The 22,913-nt window shown below is 40.2% G+C and overlaps 1 protein-coding gene across 2 annotated transcripts in view; it reads left to right on the top strand.

The window, feature by feature from the left end:
- The window catches only part of RNGTT (RNA guanylyltransferase and 5'-phosphatase), a 180,506-nt gene that overhangs the window by 142,592 nt on the left and 15,001 nt on the right, over positions 1-22,913 (top strand). For both annotated transcript variants that reach the window (XM_082756487.1, XM_082756486.1), the window contains exon 14: positions 4,384-4,450. In XM_082756487.1, coding sequence (XP_082612613.1) covers positions 4,384-4,450 — 67 coding nt within the window. The remainder of the gene's footprint in view (positions 1-4,383; positions 4,451-22,913) is intronic.

The following is a 22,913-nucleotide window of genomic DNA, read 5'->3' as shown; positions in this document are numbered from 1 at the left end:
CTTGGTACACAGCTTCTCAGGACTGAAACCTTTTCACCAGCAACCTCTGTGAAGACTGCAAATGTCTTTTGGCAGCATGTGCATGATGAAGTGGTTAGATCAGATCCTCAGTCCCATTTTAGCCACCTGTAACTGCTTCTGACTGTAAAATGGAATTAGAGCATGTATCTTAATCCTGTTAATCAATGAAATCAATGCTATTTTTGTTTAATAGTATCTACTAGGGTGAAATTCCTTCCATGCAGACACCAAGGGTGTTCCAGGTGGTTGCAAGACAGTGGAAAAGCAGACAACAGTCAAGGATAAAACCAGCAGTACAGAAGCAGTACAGGATCCAGTGAGTTATGTGAAGTATTGAACTATTCATCAACCACGATGGCTGTCAAGATACATTTTAGGATCGCCTGATACAGATCCTGCAAGATACCATTTGATAGATTGTCATAAGTTGGATTTTGATGAACGTTACTGAGGAAAATCAAGGGAGAAGTTGCATCTCCTGTTTCAGACGGGTAGTTAATAACCGGAGCGTAGCTGTAGGCAGTTCTGCATGCCTCCTGCTGCTTTATTTCATGCAGCTTTTCATCTTGAAAAAACAGATGTCTCAGGCCCATCTGCCTGCTCGTGTCTCACTGTGGCATTTCCACCTCCCTGATGCCATGTACCTTACCTCCTCTCAGCCCCTCTGCCGCGCGCGTTGGGTTTTTTCTCTCCGTGCTCTCCATGTCCCCGGCCTGCCCGCCCTCTGTGCTAGAGCTGCGAGTCTCGGCACTGCCCCTGTGTCCCCGCACGATGCCCCACGGGTCTCGCAGCAGAGCAAGCACAGGAGCTGCTGCCTCGCACAGGAGCAAGTTACCGCGTTCGGCTCACCTGCAGTAACTTGCTCCTGTGAGAGGTAGCGGCTCCTGGCTCCACCCCTGCTCCTGCATTGCTCTGCATGCCCCTTTCTGGAAGCCCACGCTCCGCACAGCAGCACTAGGATTCAGACAGTCCACTCACTCTTTTGTTCCAGATTCCCTGCTGTCTCACTCCTCCTTATTCCCAGTTTCCTTTCACCCAGCCCTTAATCCTGTTTTCTACTTGTTTGTATTCACCCCCTCACATCACTGTTGCCACCACTCTTTTCTATCTCTGTGTCCTACCACACTCACTCCTGACTGATCCTGCAGTCAGCATCCTTCATGGGCACATGAAGCCTGGCTCCTACAGCTGGGGTTTTCAAAACGCAGCCATGCTTTGGGTCACAGAAGAGGCCAAATCTCGGATTTTGAAGGCAGAAAACAGGTCGCTTGGTGGTAACTATACGACAGCGTTTTCTTGGTACTGGAAAGCCCTGTGTGACCTTGGCATTATTTTGCCAAAAGTCAGAAATGGTCCCCATACTTTTTTTTTTTTTTTTCTGGTGTTTTTATACAGCCCTAATAGGCATGTCTGGATGGATGGTTGCTCAATTTGGTATATGGGACGGGAGGACAGGGACTGTAATTCTCTGTATGGACAGCACATCTGAAAGAACCGCTGCTGTTTGGAATGACATTTCATACTTTTGTTCTATTTTATTATTACTTACCAAAAAAAAAAACCCAAAACACTGTATTGATAATGTATTGAACAGAATATACTGCAAATAAAATACACTGCAATCTGTAAATTAATATGATTAGTTTAGGCAACTTTGTATATTGCTGCATATTTTAAAGTAAAAGTCCGTGTATGTACTGAAGTGCCTGTAGACATTTGCTTTTTTGATTATTTCTTGTAATTTTAAGGCAATTATTTGAATGTGAAGTCCAAATCTGATCATTGGACTGTGAAACCAGTGCAATGGTTTCCTAGGCTGGTATTGATCTCAGACAGTGAAGTCCAGCTGTTGGCAGTGCTGGGCTTGGGGACCGCTGATGTGGTTTGGAGAGCAGAACTGTGAAAATGAGAAATTAGATAAGAAACAGCTCTGGTTTTGAGAAGGCATTGGCATAATGACCCTAAAAGTGTTTATACTAGTCATGAGGCTTGGAATGTGTTGATTGCTCAGGCTGTTTGGGGCAGGGGGGAATATTTCAGGACATGAAGTTGTGTTCATTTTGGGATGCTCGTTTCAACCATGAGTACTTATGGTATGGAAGACGGACTGGCTTTGTGGTTATGACTCCGAACTGCAGAACTCGAGAGGAATTGTGAAAACTGAAGAATGTGTCCTTTCATTTAAGTGAGATACAAGTAACTTGCACTTCCCTAAAAATTTCCCAACATCGCATTGAATTTTGAAGTGACTTGTGAATACAGATCAAATTTTTTTTAAGTGAAACACATTTCCACTGAGGTGGTAAAAGGTGAATAAATAGTAATAAGCTTGTACTTCTGTGTCATTATCGGTCATAAAAGGAAGGCAATCTTTGCAGTGTGTTTGCTGGCTTTGGATGTACACCAGGGGATGGCAATTTAAGTAGGGACAGCTATGTTGTATTCAGAAAAGACCAGTTTTAAGGTTCCCTAGCTGTTCATTACCTTTAAATAAAGCCATATAAAGACTCAAATTTATAATGATCTGTCATTTCTTTCCAGTACAGAAAACAACATAAAGAATAACCACGTGAGAAGAATCACACTGTATATCACTTCTCTTTTTTTGGTCCCGTACTAGAAGTGTAATTGGCGTCATTTGTTGGCTTGTTTTCTTTCTTTGCCTTAACAAAACTACACATAATTTATTTATTTTTTTTTAAGAATACTTTGTTGCATTTAGTTGCCTCTTATATGGTGGCATACCCCAAATCCTTTCTATGGATTCTCTTTTTAACCTTTTTCACTGATTACTTCACATGTTTCTTTTCATTTAGAGAAACCTTAAATATTTTCTGAATTTCCTTTATACTCCTAGGAGAAGATTTGATCAATACAGTGGCTTTTTCAACTCCAGAGACCTGTGTTCTAAATGAATTTAACTTATTGTGAGTGAAAATGAATTTGACATGCTCATCCTGGCTTCTGTATGTCAATACTGCAGAACCATTGCAAAACAGTACAGGGCTTCCAGAGCAGGCGCACTAATGGGCAAAGTGAGAAGGTCGCTTACCTGTCCATGGTATGACTGATTTGCTCTGATCCTCACTAGTCTTTCCTTCCTTTGGGTATTTCCGTCAATACCCAGGATATTTTTGTATACAGTATCTAATTACAAAAGGATTTTGAAGATGATACACGGCTTGACACCACGTCTTGCAATCTGTTTTATATACTTGAGTGTTTCGACTTTGCCATTTTGCTGAGTTCCACCAATTCCCACTGTTAGTGAACCAGTTTTAAGGTCAAGCGTATCAGTTTCAGAACTGGGAAGAATCAAAATCATGCTAAGACGTGTTCATTGTGTGGATTGAAGGTCAAAAGAACAAGTCACTGTCATCTACGTTTATATTTCCTTTTGTTTTTAAAAATAGAGTTGAGAATGGTGAGAAATTAGTTGAAAATGACAACCAGATTATATGCAGAAAAACAAACAAACCATGTAGCTCACTATGAATTAAAGATATATGCATGATATGCATGCCTAAAATACAAATTTTATTGAAGAGAGACACCTTTTGCCTTTGCTTAGTGAGGGGAAAATAGCAGTCCAGTCTGAACAGCACGATGATCTCATACGCTTTCAGCTGGGCGCCTTCCCTCAGTGATGGGCTCGTCTTCCTGTTCTTAGGAGTGGCCTCCTAATGGCCCCCTGGTATTGGGAGTTGGTGTAGTAGTAACACTGACTTGCCCAGTAGCTGCAGAAATCAAGGTAATTCTTGTTAAAAAGCACCCACGTTCGAGTCAACTTATCCCACTACCCCTTTGAATCTTGGTAGTGCCCGTAAGGACTCTATAGTTGAAGAGAAGAACTAGCACAAACCAGATCTAGTGCTCTTTGTATTTAGGAAGCCCTTAGACAACACAGCAGAGATTCTCCATTATTTCTCTTCTTTTAGTGATGTCTTTATAATACTGTGCATGCTTCTATTTGTCCTAATCTTTGTTAACTCTTAGGCCTGCTGAATGTATTTATTATTAGCCTGTGCTCTTGCTGTCTCTTTGTCTCTAAGTTCTCCAATAAATAGATACGGTACATTCCTGCTGTTCTTGTTGTGTCTTATTGAGTGACGTTCCTCACAAAGGAGCCTGTGAAATTATTTTGTTGAAGAGCTTCTTCACAGTAAACACAAATTACCAGTGCATATCCATCTTTAATGCGTCCTTCCTTCTTGTACTTGTTCAAGTAGAGTTGCGTAATCGTGTTTGCAAAGGTAGCTCTTGCTATCATAATGAACTCCAGGAACAACTAATGGGGATGCAAAAAGTTCATGGATATAAAGTGATATCTTAAAAGACTTTTTTTTTTTTCCATTTTTTTAGGCTACTCACCCAGAATGTTGGTCTTCTTTATGTTGGAAACTTTGACAGACCTTTTGCACAAATTAAGGTACGATTAACGAGTAGGGGGGAAGGGGCCATTTAACTGATTTCACTTCTGTATGTTTTCAGTCTTAATATAGAGTACTTCAAGTGTATCGATACAGTTCCAGCAAGAATAATGCGAAATAGTGCAGTTTTTGTGTTGTTTACCATATTCTGGGTTTTATTTTAGTTACAACTGCATACTGCGTACTTAACTTGTCAAAGAAGTTTAGTTTTTTCCTCTTGTCGTTTGATTAATTTTGACTCTGGTTTAATTATGAGAAGTAAAATGTTCTTTTAGGTTACCTTGTCAGTGACATTTCAAACAAAGCCACTTTGGAACTCTGTAATTCTTCAAGTGATTCTTGACAGGGAAGGACTGCAGTAAAAAGCACAGATTGTTTTCCCAGTATTATTGGATTTATTATGAGAGGCTCATACAATTGCTGGAAGATCATTTGTCTTGTGTGACTTACTGTTTCTTTTCCTTCAGTTGAACTACAATAGTTTCACATTTCTAATTGCCAGTTGCTAATTAGTTATTTTCAAGTCACTTGCAAACAAAAATGTCTTACAAGGATATACGGTCTGCTTCTGATGAGCATCGCTGGGATTTTCCTTAGGAAAGAGAGATAGGCATTAGCATGTCAGTCATTACAGTGGGATGTGGAAACATGATCTCTATTTTAGAATGCCGAAATGCTCTTGTGTCCCGAGTGATACCACTAATTACTATATATCCTGCACTCTTGGCAATGTTGTACCCTCCATTGAGTGTACACTCTTGTGCCTCTCAATTTTAAAAGCCTTATTATTTTTACACCAAAATGAAATTTAATTTCTAAAACTCAAATGTGTGCCCTACCTTCAGCCTTGGTACTGTTTTCAAATTGCTTCAAAAGAACATATGCTTGCTTTTCGTCCTCCCAGTTCCTACATGTATATTACTCAGTTTGATAATCAAACAATCCAAAATGTTTTTGGCATGAAACCTTGTGTTGCAAGAAGTTTCTTCCCAAATCAACTATTTTTTTGTGACAACCCTTTTATAATAGTACTTGTTTAAATGCTTTGTATAAGTAAATAAAAGGTACAAACATAAAAAATACAAAAAGATACCGAGGGAGTCTAAACTCACTTGGTCCACAAAGCTAAGTGTAATCACCTTGTCGTCTCTGGAATAAAAGATAATCTGTTTTAATAACCTACACCTCTATAAACTACACCTTTGGGTGGGTAATCTGGCAGTTGTCAACCCAGTGAAGGTCAGTCCTCCTTTGAGATGGATGCCAATTTTGTGAGGGCTGCCATTAGGCTCCATCCTGGTAAGATATTATCCTTTATCCATAAGCAGCTAAGGAGTGAAAGTGCCTGAGGTGAGTGATTATTCCTTTTTATTTTTTTTTTTATATTATTTTTAGTTTTAGGAACTGGCCTCTCTCACAGTCATCTCTTAGGAGTTACTTCCCTCAGCTTCCCTTCCCAGAGTTAATCAGGGAGCTTAACCCTGCCTTGAATGACTAATCGTAGGTGTTCTCCAAGATGTGACAGCATTTCTCTTTCGGAGTGCTGTGCAAGTGTAATTGCTAGGCTGAGGAGAGGAGGTAGAGCCCTGGCAGGTCGCCCAGGCAGCAGTGGAAATATTTTGTCCTTCCATGGAAAAACGACTGGCACGATACAACCAGCTTCTCATACTGTTCTCCCTTCCAAATTAGGCCCCCTTCCCACCCTCACCTACCTCATCCACTTCTAATAATGAGCAGCAAAACGAGGGGGGCAGTTCTGCATGGCTGGGAAGATTTTGTAAATTCACTATTGCACTCTGCAGCCACTTCCAGTTCACAGCAGTACCGTCACCCTCACTTGCAGCCAAGGAGAGGCCCTTCTGCTCACACCTCCAGAGCAGATCCTGTGCAGGATCAAACTGCAGGACTGTGTGTCATATTGTGAGTAGGGAAAGAGTGCAAAACCAGCACATATGCAATGCATGCATCCAGTTTCCTGCAGTTTGCATCCAGGGGCTTCTCTGGTGGAAGTTGTACCTGCATGTTTGTGCAACTTTTGTTGGATCTTCTTCTCTGAATGTGCCTGAGTGATTTTTCACTACATTTTCAATATTCAAAGTCATACTGTGATTACGAGTTACAGTATTATTTCTTTTAAAGTGATACTTCAGTTTGGTTCAACCTAAGCCTTATGTCAGGAGAAATGGTTAGCCATTAGAGTGGTTATTCTCTGCATGACTTTATCCTCTCTTTCACATCACCCCCAGTCTTGTATTTTCCAAGCTACAAAAACTTACTCTATGCAAATCTCGTAATTGCTCCCTGTCTCCAAGCCATTCAACATCTGCAATCAACACCATTTAAATTCTTAGTATCCTTCTGTGTTTCTCTTGTTGCATTTTATAAGGTAGGCAATGGCACAATTTTAAAGACAGAGGCTCAATTATATTTTCTTTAATATTTTCTGTTCATATCATATATATATAGTGTAATGCTTGGTAAATATCTGATATACATTTAATTTGAGTGCGTTCATATTAGACTTTGTAATTTATGTTGCTGTAGTCTCATCCTAAATATTGCGTTTGCCACAGAATAGGCAATCTGGATATTCAAAATAACTTTCAGTTACCACCTAGGGAAAACAAACCTTATTATCTGCTAAATTAGTGTAGAATATAGAGACGTGTTTGAACAAGCTAATTCCACGTGGCTGCTCTCTCTAAAGAGTAATGTTTATTTTTGGAGCTATAGGTGCATATATGGGCATGTATTTGCACACTGCTTTGTTTCATTTCTGGTGCTAAAGGTAATCCTGAAGTCCTCATTTGTCTCAGGATCATGTCTTATGTGGTTTGCAAGCAGGAAATGATGCACAGCTAACAAACACAATGCGGTTCTTTAATTCAGACTCCTATCTGATTGCTTGGAGAGTCTAGAAAATGTCAGCCACCCGACAGCAGCAGAACTGAGTGATGAGGCTGCAACTTCTCAGAGATATTCAGCATCAAAAGTGGGGAATAATAATTCAGGTTAAGAGACAGTGCTGCTAAACAAAATGTGCGTGCTCTGGAAGTGTGCACTGGTCCCTTGGAACTGTTGACACAAGCTTCTCTCATTATTCCTCTAGCGGTTTTTAGGTTTTTCATACGTGGTTGCTAATGGTGCCATCAGTTAAAAGACTTGTGAACCAAACTTTGTCCTGGAATATTTATATATAAGGGAGAGTCTTTGCAACCTTTTATTTGGATCTGCTTTTGCTCACTGTGTGATGGATTGGTCTCTCTCGATGTATAAATTACCAAGTCACGTTCATTTGCAAACATCCGAAGTATTAAGGCCTTCTATTAAGATATGGCATTTCTTGCCAAACGTGTGCATTAAGGAGTGCCCCAAACCACTACACTCCTCTGTCAGTGTAGATTTATTGCTCTAAGTGAACCATTATTTTTACAACAGTACTTCCAATGCATTTTTAGTGCACTTTCAGTAGGACAAATAGGAGTGTTACCAGCTCTTTGAAATATTCATAGTAAACATATAACCTGCCATGTTAGTACTCATAAATTCATGTTTCAATTTACGTACATTTAAAAGATTGCAGAGAGAAGCTCCTTATCAAAGTGTTTGTTTGCAATTGCACAGAAGTTTTGATTTTCCAGGACCGTACAGGAAGATAATTGTACCAGTGTCTTTGATGATGAAGGCTAGAGATGGCAAGTCTGTGAAATGGTTTCGCAATACTGATGCCTCTTCTAGAGATGATTATTCTATGTCTTTTTTCCTCATATGCAGTAATTCATTAATATTTATATATATTAATATTTATAATGTTTCTGAGACATAGATGAACTGGTAAGATTAACTGAAATTACCTATCTCCTGGCTTGCTTTCAGAGATATTAGTGGTAGTGCTTGATAGATGTTTGATCTCTGTGCTTCATTATACAAAAGGAATGTGAAGCATTCACTCCTGAAGTTTTTGAATCCTGTATCTAGTAGCAGTTAGATTAGAAGATGTGAAAAAAAGAGTGTTTTTCTGGCTAGAGGGATCTGCCTGGAATTTTTCTATAATGTAATATTCTATGCCTGTTCGTAGACACCATAAGATTTTGTATGTTGCTACTCTGAACAGAATTAATGATGCAAATCTTTAAGTTACTGCATGAAGTTTGTGGTTGCTCTTGTTCTGAAGTAATACTCAGTGGGTTTCGGTAAGTTCAATAGCTCATAAAAGCAATGGCTGTTCCGGTTAGCTGGTGAGAGCACTAAGTGAATTAACGATTTGAAAGTCAAATTTGCTGTGGCAATGAATTCCCATTTTGTTTTCAAGGCACTGCCCTTTAAGGTTATATTAAAGGAATTGGTTTCATATACGGTAGTTCTTATTTTTTTGTTTCTGAATTAAATTATTCTAAATGACTGTTTGATTCTAGCATCTGTTCAAAGGTGCTCTAGGACAATTTCAAACATAAATATGTTTGCTTTTTGTATCTCTTCCCATTTAGGTAGCTGTGTTGGTAATCACTGTCATATTCATCTGCATTCATTCTATGAACTTTGGAACAATTCAGTAATTTGCAGTGCTTTGGGTTCTTATATGGTCACTTTTATTAAATATTTCTTGGACAAGAAAGCGGATGAAATGACAGGATGACATCAGTTGACATTAGCTGGCAAACTTTCTTAAATCTATTTATATGAATTATTGTTAGTGTTCTTTTACGAACAGTGAAGCTGATCAAAAATTTTATCATACAAACGTTGTGGTTAGAAGTAACTAATGTCATTATGTTCCAGCATACATAATAGTCACATAATAGTGATGGAAGGGTACGTTATGGGATTTTTAACCTATTTACAGAACAAGAAGTCTTTATAACATGCATGGCCCATGGCTTTTCAAATAGAGATTTAGTCAATGTAGATCAGGATGAGAACTTAGCTACACTATATCCACTAATTATAAATTCTATAGAGGAACTGCTATCGCTTCACCAATTTATGAGGATTGAAAGTTTGTGCAGTTCAGTTCTGAGTTGCTCCTTGGATTAGGGGAAGCTGTTCAGTACGCTGTGTTCCCCATTATTAATCAGTAATGAAGCTTCTGGCAGTCTTTACTATTGCGTTAATGACTAGTTTCATTTTGGGCTCTTAACACAGTAAATTACCATTTAAATAAAGATTAATTACCGCTCTTTTATTTTTAGTATTTTAAGAGTAGTTATTAAAAAGTTACGTAATAAATACTACTTTGTTCAAAATAGAATTGTTCCACTTCGTGGGATGTGAGGGCGGGTAGCGGTGCAGAGCGTAGTTTGGAAATAGCGACGGGTTCTTAATATTTCGCTTCTCTGCCCAGATTGTGAAAGTTTTCGGTTTGCTTACGGGGGATTTTCTGCCGAAGTTAGAGCAATCTTCCTGTCAAGGACTAGTAAAGGATCGAGCTCTGTACCACGACCTGCAGCTCGGTAGCCATTATCTGAGGTTTTATTAAACTGCGGGGCGGTGTGGCTGAGCTGGCTAAACCTCCCACCTACACTTTGGGACTGCAGTTTGGTCCCAAGCTGTTATTTACCCAACCGTCTAATTTTCCCTCAGCAAATACGCTTTTAACTTGAAACATGGTAAAGCAGAGCAGAGCCCTCACGGGGAGAGGCCTTGCCTCAGGATCATTTCTTGCCTCAGGATCTCAGGTGGTTGCCTCAGGATCATTTCTCTGATCGCCTCAGCACCAGCAAGACCCTCCAGGCACAGATCTGTCCACCTTTACTGTGAGATCTGCAGGCAGCTGACCGGTGACTCAGAGAATTTACTGCGGTGTTCTCAAGAGCTGAAGCAGCTTCAGCGTGGCTCTTTCACCTTTCTTCAGACGTGGAGGATGAACTCATGTCTGAGAACCAGGCTGGACCTCGTCTGTGAGTCCTTCAGCGAGATCGACCAGCTGTAGGTGATTGCTGAAGTGATTGGCCACAATTTTCAAAGCAATCTTTTCAAAAAAAAAAGAAGACAACAAAGGCATGACTTGGTGAAAGAGGTGCTTTCCATAGAGCTTTTCTTCAGGTAGATTAAGCTGGGATGTTTTCCCTCCCAGGGTGACAGTGGCTTCTCCTTCCAATTAGTGTGATCTGCGAGCTCGGTGGAGTGCCTCTGCCCAGTCTAATCACAAAGGGCAGATGTGGAGAGCCTTGGTAGGGTGTACAGCTCTTCAGGCTGTCTGGAAGTTTAGGAGTAGGGTTAGTGCACCTTTCCCCATCCACTCAATTCCTGTCCTGACAGAGCTCCACAAAAACAGCGTCGTGTGTGTGGTCTTTCAGCAAAATATGTCTAAAAGTTTTCCTTCTGTGCCTGCTGGTAGACAGTAATGGTATGTTGGTACTCTAATTACATGAGGCATTGCTTATTGGCCTTTGCTAAATATTGACAGAGGTACTTGCTTGCAGTGCCACAGCAGGAAAGGATTTCTAGTTTATCACCGTGAAGTCGTAATCTGAGTGTTGCTTCGGCTGCTGCTCCCTGTGTTATTTTGTGCTGTTAGTGCACTTTACGTGAGATCAAATGCGGTAGAATAAAACATAAGAATATCACACCTTCAACTCAAAGAAAATAAGTGGTTACCTTGTCGTATCTTTGCAGTTCCCTCTTGTCACCATTACCCTAACCATCAGTTATTAGCGTGTGTGGTTCTGTCAGGCAGGCCGTGTATCACTGGTGGAGCTACCCCAGAATTAATCTTGAGAACGTGCTTAGTTATTTTAATAAGTTAATAATTTTACTGAGGAGTTTAGTGTGGTTGAGGATTACGTGTACAGAAGTTGAGGATTCATGGACTGGTTCATGTCCTGATGATGACAGTCTGAAAGCAGCGCCAGGACAAAAGAGAAGCAGCCCAGGGAGCGACTGAACTTTGGCTGTAGGTAATAGGCTAGGATGAAACCTAATAAAGTATAAAAATATGCAGTCACAGAAACAGGCACATCTGCCATCTTCTGAAGCTTCCTCATTTGTCAGTGATGTGTCTCTGAAAAAGCAGTGGTTGTTTACAGGGGAGCTAAGAGAAGTGGGTTTGGTGCAGCCATGGAAAAAGGCAAATGCAGCCCTAGAACCTCTGGACTGAGACGTTCCTGAGAAAAAAGAACCGGGGATTTATCTGTAGGTTCTGGTTGCTCACAAGAAATACAGGTTTGTTTGATGTAGTTATTAAGTGATAGATCACTTAACGTCTGAACATACTCAAAACTAAAACTGAGGAACAGTGATAGCATTAAAAAAAACAAAAAAAAAAAACTCTAAGGAAGTAGAAAACTGCCCTACCCATTGAGTTTGTATCCTGTAAAGAAGATGAGTGAGAGGGTAGAGAGAATTCACTGAACAAACTGAAAGTTAGAAAGTGTTGTAAGGTGCTCGCAATAAATCACGAGCTGCTGATTCCAAAGCTGTGTTTGTTAAAGGTAGCAAATTTAGCTCCTTTTTTAAAAATAGCATCCTTTTCAACTATTATTTTGAAAATTAAAAAACAAAACAACAACAACAAAAAAACAAACACACAAACATATGGCTTAATTCTTTATCTCTTGACTTCCTTTCACTTCTCCACATGTTACCGTTCTTTGTTGCAGTTTTTCTCAAAAGCAGTTGCTAACACCTAGGGGCAAGGAGTCCTGACTGCCCACGTGTTTGTATATGGAATATTGGAGCCCTCAGCCCTGCCTGCCAATTGCAGACACTAATAATATAAATTAATAGCAATATATTTTGTGTGTCTGTTTATATTACAGTAAGTGCCAGTGTACAGTGGGCACGTTTGCTCTCTGCAGGCACGCTGCAAAATAATAAAAAATACTAAAAAAAACGCCAGCATCGGAACTGGTGATGTAAACAGAAAAAGAATAACGAGGAAATCTGCCTGAGCGCTGGGAAAATGAGGCAGTTTATTTTGTATGCTGTCACAATCGCTGTCCATAAGAACAAAATGTTAATGAGCTATAATTTCATAAATTCCCTGTGTTCTGCTGGATCAGATAGTCCCCATTTTGCTTTTTCTCGTGATTATGCCCATGAATTTAGTTAACAAATTTGTTCTTTGTCAAGTAGAGAGTGTTCCATAGAAGTCCACAGAATTAAGAAGATTACCTCTGCAGTTTTCTGTTGTTGCTGCCAATAAGATAGAATAATTGGTGCTTGGTTTTGGACTATGGGTTTTTTGTTGTTGTTGTTGTTGGGGTTGGGTTTTTTTGGCAGCTTTTGTTGTTTCAGCATGTAGTAGGTTTTTTGAAAATCCATCCAAGTTTGTTCTTGCTAAGCACAGGGTAGGCTAAGCCTTCTGGGAAGATTAAAATAATAGCTAATTGATTGTAGATTTCAATATACATTAGTTTTCTACTTCTGTATTAACAGTTTAAGAAAGAAAATATCTTCAAATGCTTATAATGAGTATTGTAAAAATGAACAGATTGTAATTTTTAAAGCCTTCTTTTTCCTGGGTGCTTTGGAATATAAATACATCCAAGCGAGAGAAAATTAGAATGATAATGCCTCATTTTCCCAAAAGCTTAAAAAAAAAAAAAAAGTGCTGGCAAAGGAACCTTGTGAAGTTTAAGAGAAGCAAATGCTGGGTTTTGCATCTGGGACCAAACGTCCCCCTGTGGCGTTCAGGCTGGAGGCTGACTGCCAGCACAGCAGCTCTGCAGGAAAGGGCCTGAGGGTCCTGGTGGCAAATAAAGATAAGACCAAGCATAGCCTGGTTTGTGTTAGCTACAGCAGAGCTGTCAGATCAAGGAAAGCCACTCTTGTCCTCTACTCGAGCATTTGGGATGCCACATCTGGAGTAACTGCATGCTGTTCTGGAGGCCCCAGTGCAAAAGGTCTCCCATCTGGAGTGACTGCTGCAGGGGGCTGTGAGGAAGGATGGAGCACCAGGCATAGGAGGGAAGGTTAAGGAAATTGGGTCTCAAGAAGAGAAGTCCATCCTTGGAGATTTTCAGAATTTACCTGGAAAAGGTCCTGAGCAGCCTGACTCCTCCTTGAAGTTAGCCCTGCCTAGAGCAGGACTTTGGACTATTACTGCATTTACTTCCAGCACTTCCATTCTTAGCATCTCTTTTTTTTTTTTTTTTTTTTTTTTTTTTTCCTGTTAAACGTTTACCTTTGTGAATGACTGATTTTTCTCATAATATCAAAAATATGAGGAAATGCGTCTTTCTTTCCATTGAGGGCTAGAATTGCATTACCTTCCAGAGATTCTATAGTCTTCTTTCAGAAAACATTTTCTTCACTCTAGTAGTTACTTAGAAGAAAGGGCTGTTTGGTTTTGTTTTTCCTTTGAAGCAATTTTGCAGCTCTTTTTATGTAAGGAGACAGTATGGATTTTTTTAATGGAGTGTGTGGTGTATGTTGAGAATAAAGAGCCTTCGCTGCCTTAACCTGAAAATCTGGGAACATAAGTGAAACTGAGAGATGCCGCTGTTCTCTGGAATGCCTATAAAATGTAAGAGGTTTATAGATTATTCAGAGCCACGTAACTAATCTTAAAGAGAGCAAGGAAAAAAAAAAAGTAGTAAAATTTCCTTCTCCTCCAGTCTTGTCTGTGTCCCTTGTTCCACAGCGACTCCGAAGCAAAGTCCCTCAAAATTAATCCTTAACATTATTCATGTTTTCTTCTTTGCTTCATTTTGAGTACTTTTGTCATAATACCTGTGAGATGAAGCCAACCAGCTATTCTTTATCACGTTAGGGATGGTTGATTTGAACCTCTTGGTTTTGTCTCATTTGATAAATAATGAGATTTGAAACCAGCAGTAGCTAATGGAAGTGTCATCACGCTTTAGGTTTTGTGATTTTCTGTTTTTTTGTTTTTTTTTTTTTTTTTTTTTTTGTGCGTCTCTTTTTGTCTTCATACAGAATTAATTTGCTTTCTTACTGTTGTGGGTAATTTTCTAAATATTTTACTACAGAACTGAATCACAGAATATCCAGAGTTGGAAAGGACCCACAAGGAACATCGAGTCCAAATCTTGGCTCCACACAGGGCCACCCAAAAATCAGAACATAGGTCTGAGAGCATCATCCAGTCTCCTCTGCTCTGGGCTGAACAAACCAGGTGATCTCAGCAGCTCCTCATACATCTTGCCCTCTAGACCCTTCACTATCTTTGTAACTCTCCTTTGGGCACTCTGTAATAGTTTCATGGCCTTGTTATACTGTGACACCCAAATCTGCGCAGAGTGCTTGAGATGAGGCATGGCACTTTGCAATTCTGAGTAGTACAATCATAGGGAGAACTGGATCTTCAAGTGATGTGCAGATTGTGCTTACAATGGTATAAAAACAAACTATGTAAATGTTAAGAATCACAGAATCACAGAATTTCTAGGTTGGAAGAGACCTCAAGATCATCGAGTCCAACCTCTGACCTAACGCTAACAGTCCCCACTAAACCATATCCCTAAGCTCTACATCTAAATGTCTTTTAAAGACTTCCAGGGATGGTGACTCCACCACTTCCCTGGGCAGCCTGTTCCAATGTCTAACAACCCTTTCGGTAAAGAAGTTCTTCCTAAGATCAAACCTAAAACTCCCCTGGCGCAACTTAAGCCCATTCCCCCTCGTCCTGTCACCAGGCATGTGGGAGAATAGACCAACAAGACATGCAGCTTGTCTCATTATTAAATTTACATGTGCTAATATGCAAATAGTTTTTTTTTTTTTATAATATTTTTCCTTATTGAACAGAAGGGTGAAGTTGTGTCACGGAGCCACGGAGTTATTGCTCACTGCCAACTGGAAATTGCTGGGGAAGATGCAGGGAGCGAGAGGTTTGTTTTAGCACTAAACAAGCACAGGCCGTGCAGGTTATTTCTCATCTGCATTGCATCGATCCCTCGTGCTCGTCACGGTGGAATAACCAAACAGGTCATTGTGAAACTGCCAAATTCACCATGTCATGGGGCAAGCAGTGTTTTGTAGTCCTCCCTATCTCAGTCATGCTGTTCTTTCCCAGGCTTCCATGTCTGAGAGTATTCTGGCTCCCATGTGTGAGCAACTTGGGACTGGCACCGGTCATTGTTTTGCTTTCTTCTGTCTTACAAAAATCATCTTGTGCAGAAGAGGGATGATTTGTCCACGATGACTTTAAGCTCTCGAATGTGGTAATTTGTTGCTGCAGCTGTTACCGTGCTATAATTGCATCCTGAAACCTGTTTGGGTGTGCCTGTCTATATCGAGAGCATAATTTGTTCTGAGTAATTGAGGATACCTTGCTAACAGCTGTTTATGGGGCCAGCTCCTCTGCTTGGGTTGAAACAGACTGTTTTTCCTTTGATGCAGACATCCTCACGCTCAGTTTCCATCGATGCGATTGCATTTGCATTTTCTTCTGAGTAGAATTCAATACTCAAACAGCAAATGTGCTCAGGCTTCTCAGAGTTGTAGTCAAATTTAGGAAACTCATTGTAGATAGTGTCTTCTCAGAGAAAGGGGTGTCCAAAATCCGTGTGTCTTTATTGTGTCCTTCAGAAATTACTCTTTTCATGCCATATTTGTTATTGATTAACCTGTTCTCGTTTTCGAAATCAAGCCTTTGTCTTTCCTTTCTGCATTAGACCAGAGGCTTTTGTTGGTAGTGCAGGCAAATGAAATAAAAGGAGTAGGATGGATAACGGTCAAGGGGGAAGAACAGATAGAAAAATAATTTCTAAATAAAATGATAAAAATCAGACCCTATTAGAAATCTAATAGAATGCGACAATGGTAAGGTACTTGTCCAAAGTCTTTAGGTCTTCTTAAAATATTTATTAACAGCTAATTGGTTACAAATACCATGAGAACAGCCAAGATCAGCCTTGAGGGGGGAAGAGAAAGCAAACTGTTGTTTTTAACAGTTAATAGGCAGAATAGATCTAAATTTGGTAAGATTTTTAGGGGTGAGTGATTTTGAGTCTGAACTGAACAAATGAGGTTGCACTTGATAAATGAGCTTGAACTTGTAGTACCTTTGCAAAATGCAGATGATAATCTCTTTACAATAAATTACTCATGAATAAATCAAGATGTTGAAGTTGCAGAGGGTGAGAGATGGTATAGCAGGGCAATTCTTAGACGAGGATATTGTTTCTGAGACCTTTCTTTATAAGGTATATAAAGCTCACGGTGAACACCATGAATGAGAAATATTTTAAATGTCAGATATCGATAAGATTGGAGAAAAACAGTTGGCAAAAATTATCGTATTGAGAGGTACTGCGCTGTTTTTAGGGCAAGTAAAAGGCAAATGCAGATTAAATTTAGATAAATGGAAAAGAATAGGCCCGCGAACAATAACAGAGAAGGGAGAAGAAATATCAAGTGAGATAATTATGCAGGATATCAACCTACAAAGGAAAAAGGGTTGTGGATAATATCCTGTCTGATTATAATACCCATAAAGGAGGGCAGTTCCAGCCACCACGTGCTCCACAGGCTCCCTGTATAGCCCATGGAAAATCGTTCATTCCAGAGGGGGAATCTGAGAGCCTCCAAGAGCAGAGCCTGGCCGGTGCCTCGCTGGGTCTCTTAAATCGATTTAGGGGTGCCAGTGTCCCTCAGTGGATTACATACAAAGCTAGGTCCTAAATTTTGAGTACCTGAAGTTATGGTGCAGGTACTTTCGCTGCTTGTAAAGACAGGAATAAGAACAAATGCTTGTTGTACAGCTGTTTTAACTACAAGTGAGCAGATCCAGTGTCATATACCCCACGCACTGGCATGGCAGCTTAAATTTCACTTCCACTAGTGCTAATAAATTTCCATAAATGTATTTTTTTTCCACCATTTGCATCCTCAAATACAATCTGTAAAACCTGAGATGTCCTTCAATCTTCAGCTCTGTTAGACCTCTGATGAGCAAGCTAGTGACTCTTACCCAGGGTTTGCTGATGAAGGTGGAATGAAAATAGATTGTGCCCATGAAAGGCTGTCCAGCCTGCAAAAAGATGAGATTCCATACTAATAAAAATAAAAATAAAAGGATATGTATCTCCTGCGCAAGGAGCTGATAAGTAGCCCACGTACGGTTTGGAGAATGCCTCTGATAGCTGGAAAGCCGTAATCCTAGGGAAAAACAAAACTGTATGTCCACAAAAAATCAGGTATGAACATCTGTTTGCATTCTGAGGATCACAGAACAGTTTGGGTTGGAAGGGACCTTACAGACCACCCAGTCCCACCCTCTGCTATGGGCAGGGACACCTCCCACCAGCCCAGGTTGCCCAAAGCCCCATCCAGCCTGGCCTTGAGCACCTCCAGGGATGGGGCATCCACAGCTTCTCTGGGCAGCCTGTGCCAGGGCCTCACCACCCTCACAGTAAAGAATTTCTTCCAAATATCAAATCTAAATCTGCTCTCTTTCAGTTTGAAAGCATTACTCCTTGTCCTATCACTGCACACCCTGCTAGTAATTCAGTCCTGTATGTGTATAACTCGCGGTGAAATATTTTATTAAATGAATTTTTTCATCAAATTGACTTTCCTGTGTATCATTGCAAGGCTCACATATATAATTGCTTGGCGGTGTTCCAGAATGATTACAGTATTTGTAAATTCTCACATCTGAGAAAGAGGAATGTGTACTAAAACTCAGTTTAATAATAGAGATGCAGTATCTTGTTATGTAATAGTCAACAAAAACATTATTTATTTACTTTTGTTTGACAACAGTGAAACTACTGCAGCTCTATCTTCCTAGCATAAAGTGAGAATAAAAGTGAAGAACAACGGAGCTCAGTGGTGCTATTATATTTCAGCAAATTGAAGTTTTCAAAATGCCACTTCTGCTTCTCTCCAAAGGGGGGGAAAAAAAAGAAAAAAGGTTGATTGTAGAGAAAATAGCATGTTACATCTTTGGGAAAAATAACGTAGAAGTATTTGAAAAGGAGAAATCAAAGATGTGGCGGCGTTGTTAGAAGCATTGTGTGGACGTTCTGTTGGTATTGCGAGGAGCTAGAGATGTTTGCATTTACTGGGGAGGAAACTGTAAATATGCAATATTGCTTTTTATGTTACTAACTTCATTGAGTTACTGTTTAATTGGTACATTGAAAAATTTCTGCCAGTGACTTTACAACTGAGTGCTGTAATGAAATGTCACTTCTTTTCAGAAAAATGTTACTTTCTCTTGATTAGCTGAAGTATTAAATTTGTTTCAGTAAATGAATCTATTGATTTTAGCTTAATGTGTTGTAATAAAAAATATTTGAGTGTGTTCTCAGTTGGTAGATTCATGAGGCGCTGCGCTGGTCCTGTACAGGCGCTGCTGTGGGATTTTTTATCTGTTCCTCCTGCATCAGGCAGAGAAGTCGGCATTGGCACCGGAGGGAAATAAACACCCCAGTTCTGCTGGAGGACATTTCTCTCTGTTCAGCTCTGCAAAAGTCATCCACGGGCTTTTTTGCACTGGGTCATCCAAGACCCAGTAGGAGGGAATGAGGCTGTAAGAAAACAGAGCCTCTTAGTCCAGCTCTTCGCTCCAGGTCTGCCAACCCGCAGGCAGCTTTTCGGAGAGGTATTTATGTCGTCCACGGGCTGCTCTGCCTTGGGGAGCCACCCGCTGCCTGCATATTAACGCTGCGTCGCACCAGAAATGAAATGCCCAATTAGTGTCATGTGTTAGCCTATCTAGGTGTAATTTAATGGTGATACAGCCAAGTGCAGCCCAGCTTCTGCTTCGTTTCGTTAGTGGGTCATGGCTAGCCAGGCTTGGTTGCTGACCACCGTAGCAGTGGATGAACTGAGTATTAAACCGTTTCTTTTCTACACACACAATCTGTGAATAAACATGGGTGGGATGTAGGGAAGAGGCTGGTTTACAGCAGAAACAGTGTACAGGAATATACAAAAGCAAAATCAGAGACAATAATGCTTTCTTTTACACGGTAATGCAAGATGCTGCTCACTGTATTTTTCTACATCATTACGCTCTCTTTCCACTGGTCACACTCTGGCTGCCATTAATGCACAGAAAAAGGTTTTGGAGTAACTGAACTTCAACAGCAGGAAAACAAAGGACATCTCTGAATAATTTAGAAGGACATTTAGAGATCAGTGAGTCAGAGGTTTTGGACTTAAACTACCGAAGTTAACACTAAAGCAAACAGACTCTGAATAAAAGCTTAATTACTAGCTTGTTAATATTTCATTCAGAACTTTAAGGAAAAATCTGTAATTAGTAATTAGCAGTTATAGCAGGAACCTACAAAACAGGGCTTTCGGTTTCAATTTGGGTTTTCCCTAGTGTGCGCGCTCTGGTCTGACAAATCAGCTCCTTTTTACTTCGGGCTTTTCAACTGTAGAATTATGTATATAAAAATCCTTATCTAAAGAATCCTAATGAAGTTGGTTTAATGTAGAAAAATACACTTTGAGATGACCAGAGTTGCCAGTGCCGTTTGCTCTTCTTTCCTCTTTCCTTAGCTCCTTCCAGCACTGCCTGTTCTTGTAGGGAAAAGCCTTTAGGAATTTATTTCTTCCAAGTCCTTCCTGGCTGGGCCATTCAGTGATTGATTGTGACATTGGCCGTCTCTAGAATGGGTTTATGATGTTACTTGTAATGCTGTTACATCATGCGGGAAGCAAATCAAATTTCTTAAACTGTATTTTTTACAGCACTAATGTTGTTTCAGCCTTGGGCCTCAGGTGGAGGAGGATGGCCGCTCAAACAAAACTTGAGCACAGTGCTCAAATTCTAATTTCTCCGATTTCTGGAGGGTTTAAGAATCAGCCCATCAGGAAGCGTTTGCAGACCAGAGCTGTCTGAGGAGGTTTTTTTGGAAAGGACATCTGCTTAGAAAACCCAAGCGACTTTTCTTGGATTTGCTTGCCTTTGGCAGCTGCTGCTGGTTTGCTGAATAAAGTCAAAGTTTGTGAGCAAAGCCAGGACAAATGTGCTCGTCTAGAGTGGGCATTTCCAAATTTCCTCTCTTTCAGGGGTTTGGCAGTTTCAAGTTCCAAATGCGAATTTTGTTAGAGTTCACCATTCAGAGTTGTAACCCTGTTAGTTGATGGTAAAAAAACTCCACTCAAACAAACGAACAAAAAAATTATCTAGAAATGTTTCTGTCCAAACAGCCCAAAAGTTCAGTGGTATCTCAGACCATGTCTGGTAAAGTCATCTGAAGCCAGTTGTGACTCTTGCAAGGCTGTGACCATTGCGTGTACCTGTGCGCTCTGCCACCTTGTGATGACAGCAACCTCTCCACCCCACATCCATCGCGGTGTTGTCCCTGCAAATCTGTCTTCCTGAATCTGCAGATTCTTCAATAACAAAGGGAGAGCAGGAAGGACCCCTCCGTTGCCTCATTTACCAGCAAATTTGTGCTAGTGATGGATTAGCCCTTGCTTACCCTCCTTTGAGGTGACTGACCCCAGCAGCTGACGGGCACTGTCGAGCCATTTGCAGCATCTCAGCCACCATTAGCTTCCCTATCCAGCCCTTTCCGTTCTGTAATCCCACAACGATTTTTAGATAGCAGGTCATATTATAGCGAACATCTTTAATTGCTTTTGAAGAAGGAGGAATAAAGATTTCTGTGATTTAAGCCTCAAAGCCAGTTAGGCTTTGAAGTTAAAGGTAAACTACTCGAGAAGGGGAGGGAGTTCGAGCCAGCTCAGCACTAGAAAGGCAGTCGAGAAGTGAGGTAGGGCAGTTGAGGACTTAGACCACAGCAGTTTCTTTGATCAAAGCTGATTTTTGAAAGTCTGCATTAAGCCAGTAGCCATTAATCAGTTTATGTTGTGATGTATCAGGAATGAAAAAAGCTAAGAGCCTGTTTTCCTTCTAATTGAAATCACAGAAGAAAGAAAAATACAATGAAAAAGCCTTAACGTGGCTTTCACAGCTCTTTTTTCCCACCAAATCTTTGCGTTATTATTTGGATTTTCTGGTATTACTGAATAGATTTGTTTGGCTCTTCTTGGCTTTGTGGTTTTTATTGTTGCAGCGTTTCATTAAGGCATTTATCAGCTTCCTCGCTTAGGGGGTTCCAGCAGTCACCTGAACTGATCCAGTGAGACGAGCTACAAAAGTCAAGGTTGTTGGTGTTGCAAACTCTGAGCTCAGCAGTCAGGGGTAATCCTGTTCCCTCAAAATGAGGAGGTTTTAAAAAATGGTTGTAGTTTGACTTTTTTGTTATCCTGTCTTTGAAAATTTAAAGGTTCTTGCTTTCTTACAGACACAGAAACTGAAAACTTTTTTATTTGAAAAATGTGTTCTGCTGTGAGAGACTGGTGTGACTTCAAGATCTGGCACTCTTAAAGGCACTGAATATTGCACAGGGTGTGTGAAAGCTGCAGTGACCAAGGCTCAGCTGTCTTCTTTAGCTTGACCCTCTGGTTCTTAGGAGAGTTGGTTGATGACAAGCCGTTCAGTCTAGTGGAGTGGATGGGAATTGTCTGAATTTTTATTTCCTGCAGGTCCCTGATGCTCCAGTATCAGATTTATGAGTAACTAGACATTGCCTCTGAAATGTAAGATGGAAAAAAATTGACTACTTTTTGTAAACATTTCCAAGGCAAAAACTGAAATGCGTTAAATATGGGAGATCAAAATTGGGTTTGCTCAGTTCTGGTCTTAGTTCGTGGGTACATTCTCCATTCTCTCTGTACCACCTCAACATTTTCAAGTATTAATAGGATTTTTAGATGTTGAAAACATTTATAAATTTATAATCTTGCTCCCTACCCCCAACCTGCCTAATAACGCTTTCATAGCATGTTTAATAATTTACATATCACTTAGATACCAGTATTTGATAATGTCAGCGTGCCAAATGCAACTTGCAGTGTTATGTGTTTCTTCATATGACTGCTATAGTGAGAATATAAAGAAAAATTCTGATCGTATCTTTTTTTTCTGTTGTCATTCAGTGATGTTCCAAGGCAGAGAAATGTGAAGCACGGGGAAGGCAGCGCTGCTAACAAACCAGTTTGGGCTTTGTTAGGCAGTGGATAGACACATGAATATATTACATATGATTATCATAAAATTACGGCCTGGAAATTGAACAGTCATGCTGCTGCATTTTAGGCAGTACATTTATAATAAGCAGTAATAAAGTAAACACTTTGAATGGGTAGAAGAACAGGCATTGCTTGCGACCACAAATGTATGTTCAATCGGTGCTTTCGAAGCTCAATTTAACAAAGCAAACAGATTTCCTTGTAGCGTTGACACGGTTGTTCGCAGTGGTGAGTTTTTGATTTACGGGGGAAAAAAACTTTAAGCATATAAAAGTAGCTGTTTGGGAGAAAAATGGAAGAAAAGACTATGATTCATAATGGCTGTTTTTTGAAAGCTGCGTGTTGTTAAAAGTGGGTTTGAAAGACTCGCTTGCAATTACTTGGTACTTTGGCTTCCAGTTTCAGTTCCTTTTGGTTTGCGCCGATATCATTTGGTGGTTTTCATAAAGAACAGAAGAAATATCATTTCTAAGAACATTTCACAACCTGGATAAG

Source organism: Aythya marila, assembly GCF_965140915.1.
Source record: "Aythya marila genome assembly, chromosome: 3".
Lineage (NCBI taxonomy): Eukaryota > Metazoa > Chordata > Aves > Anseriformes > Anatidae > Aythya > Aythya marila.
This window is presented reverse-complemented; position numbering and strand designations above follow the sequence as displayed.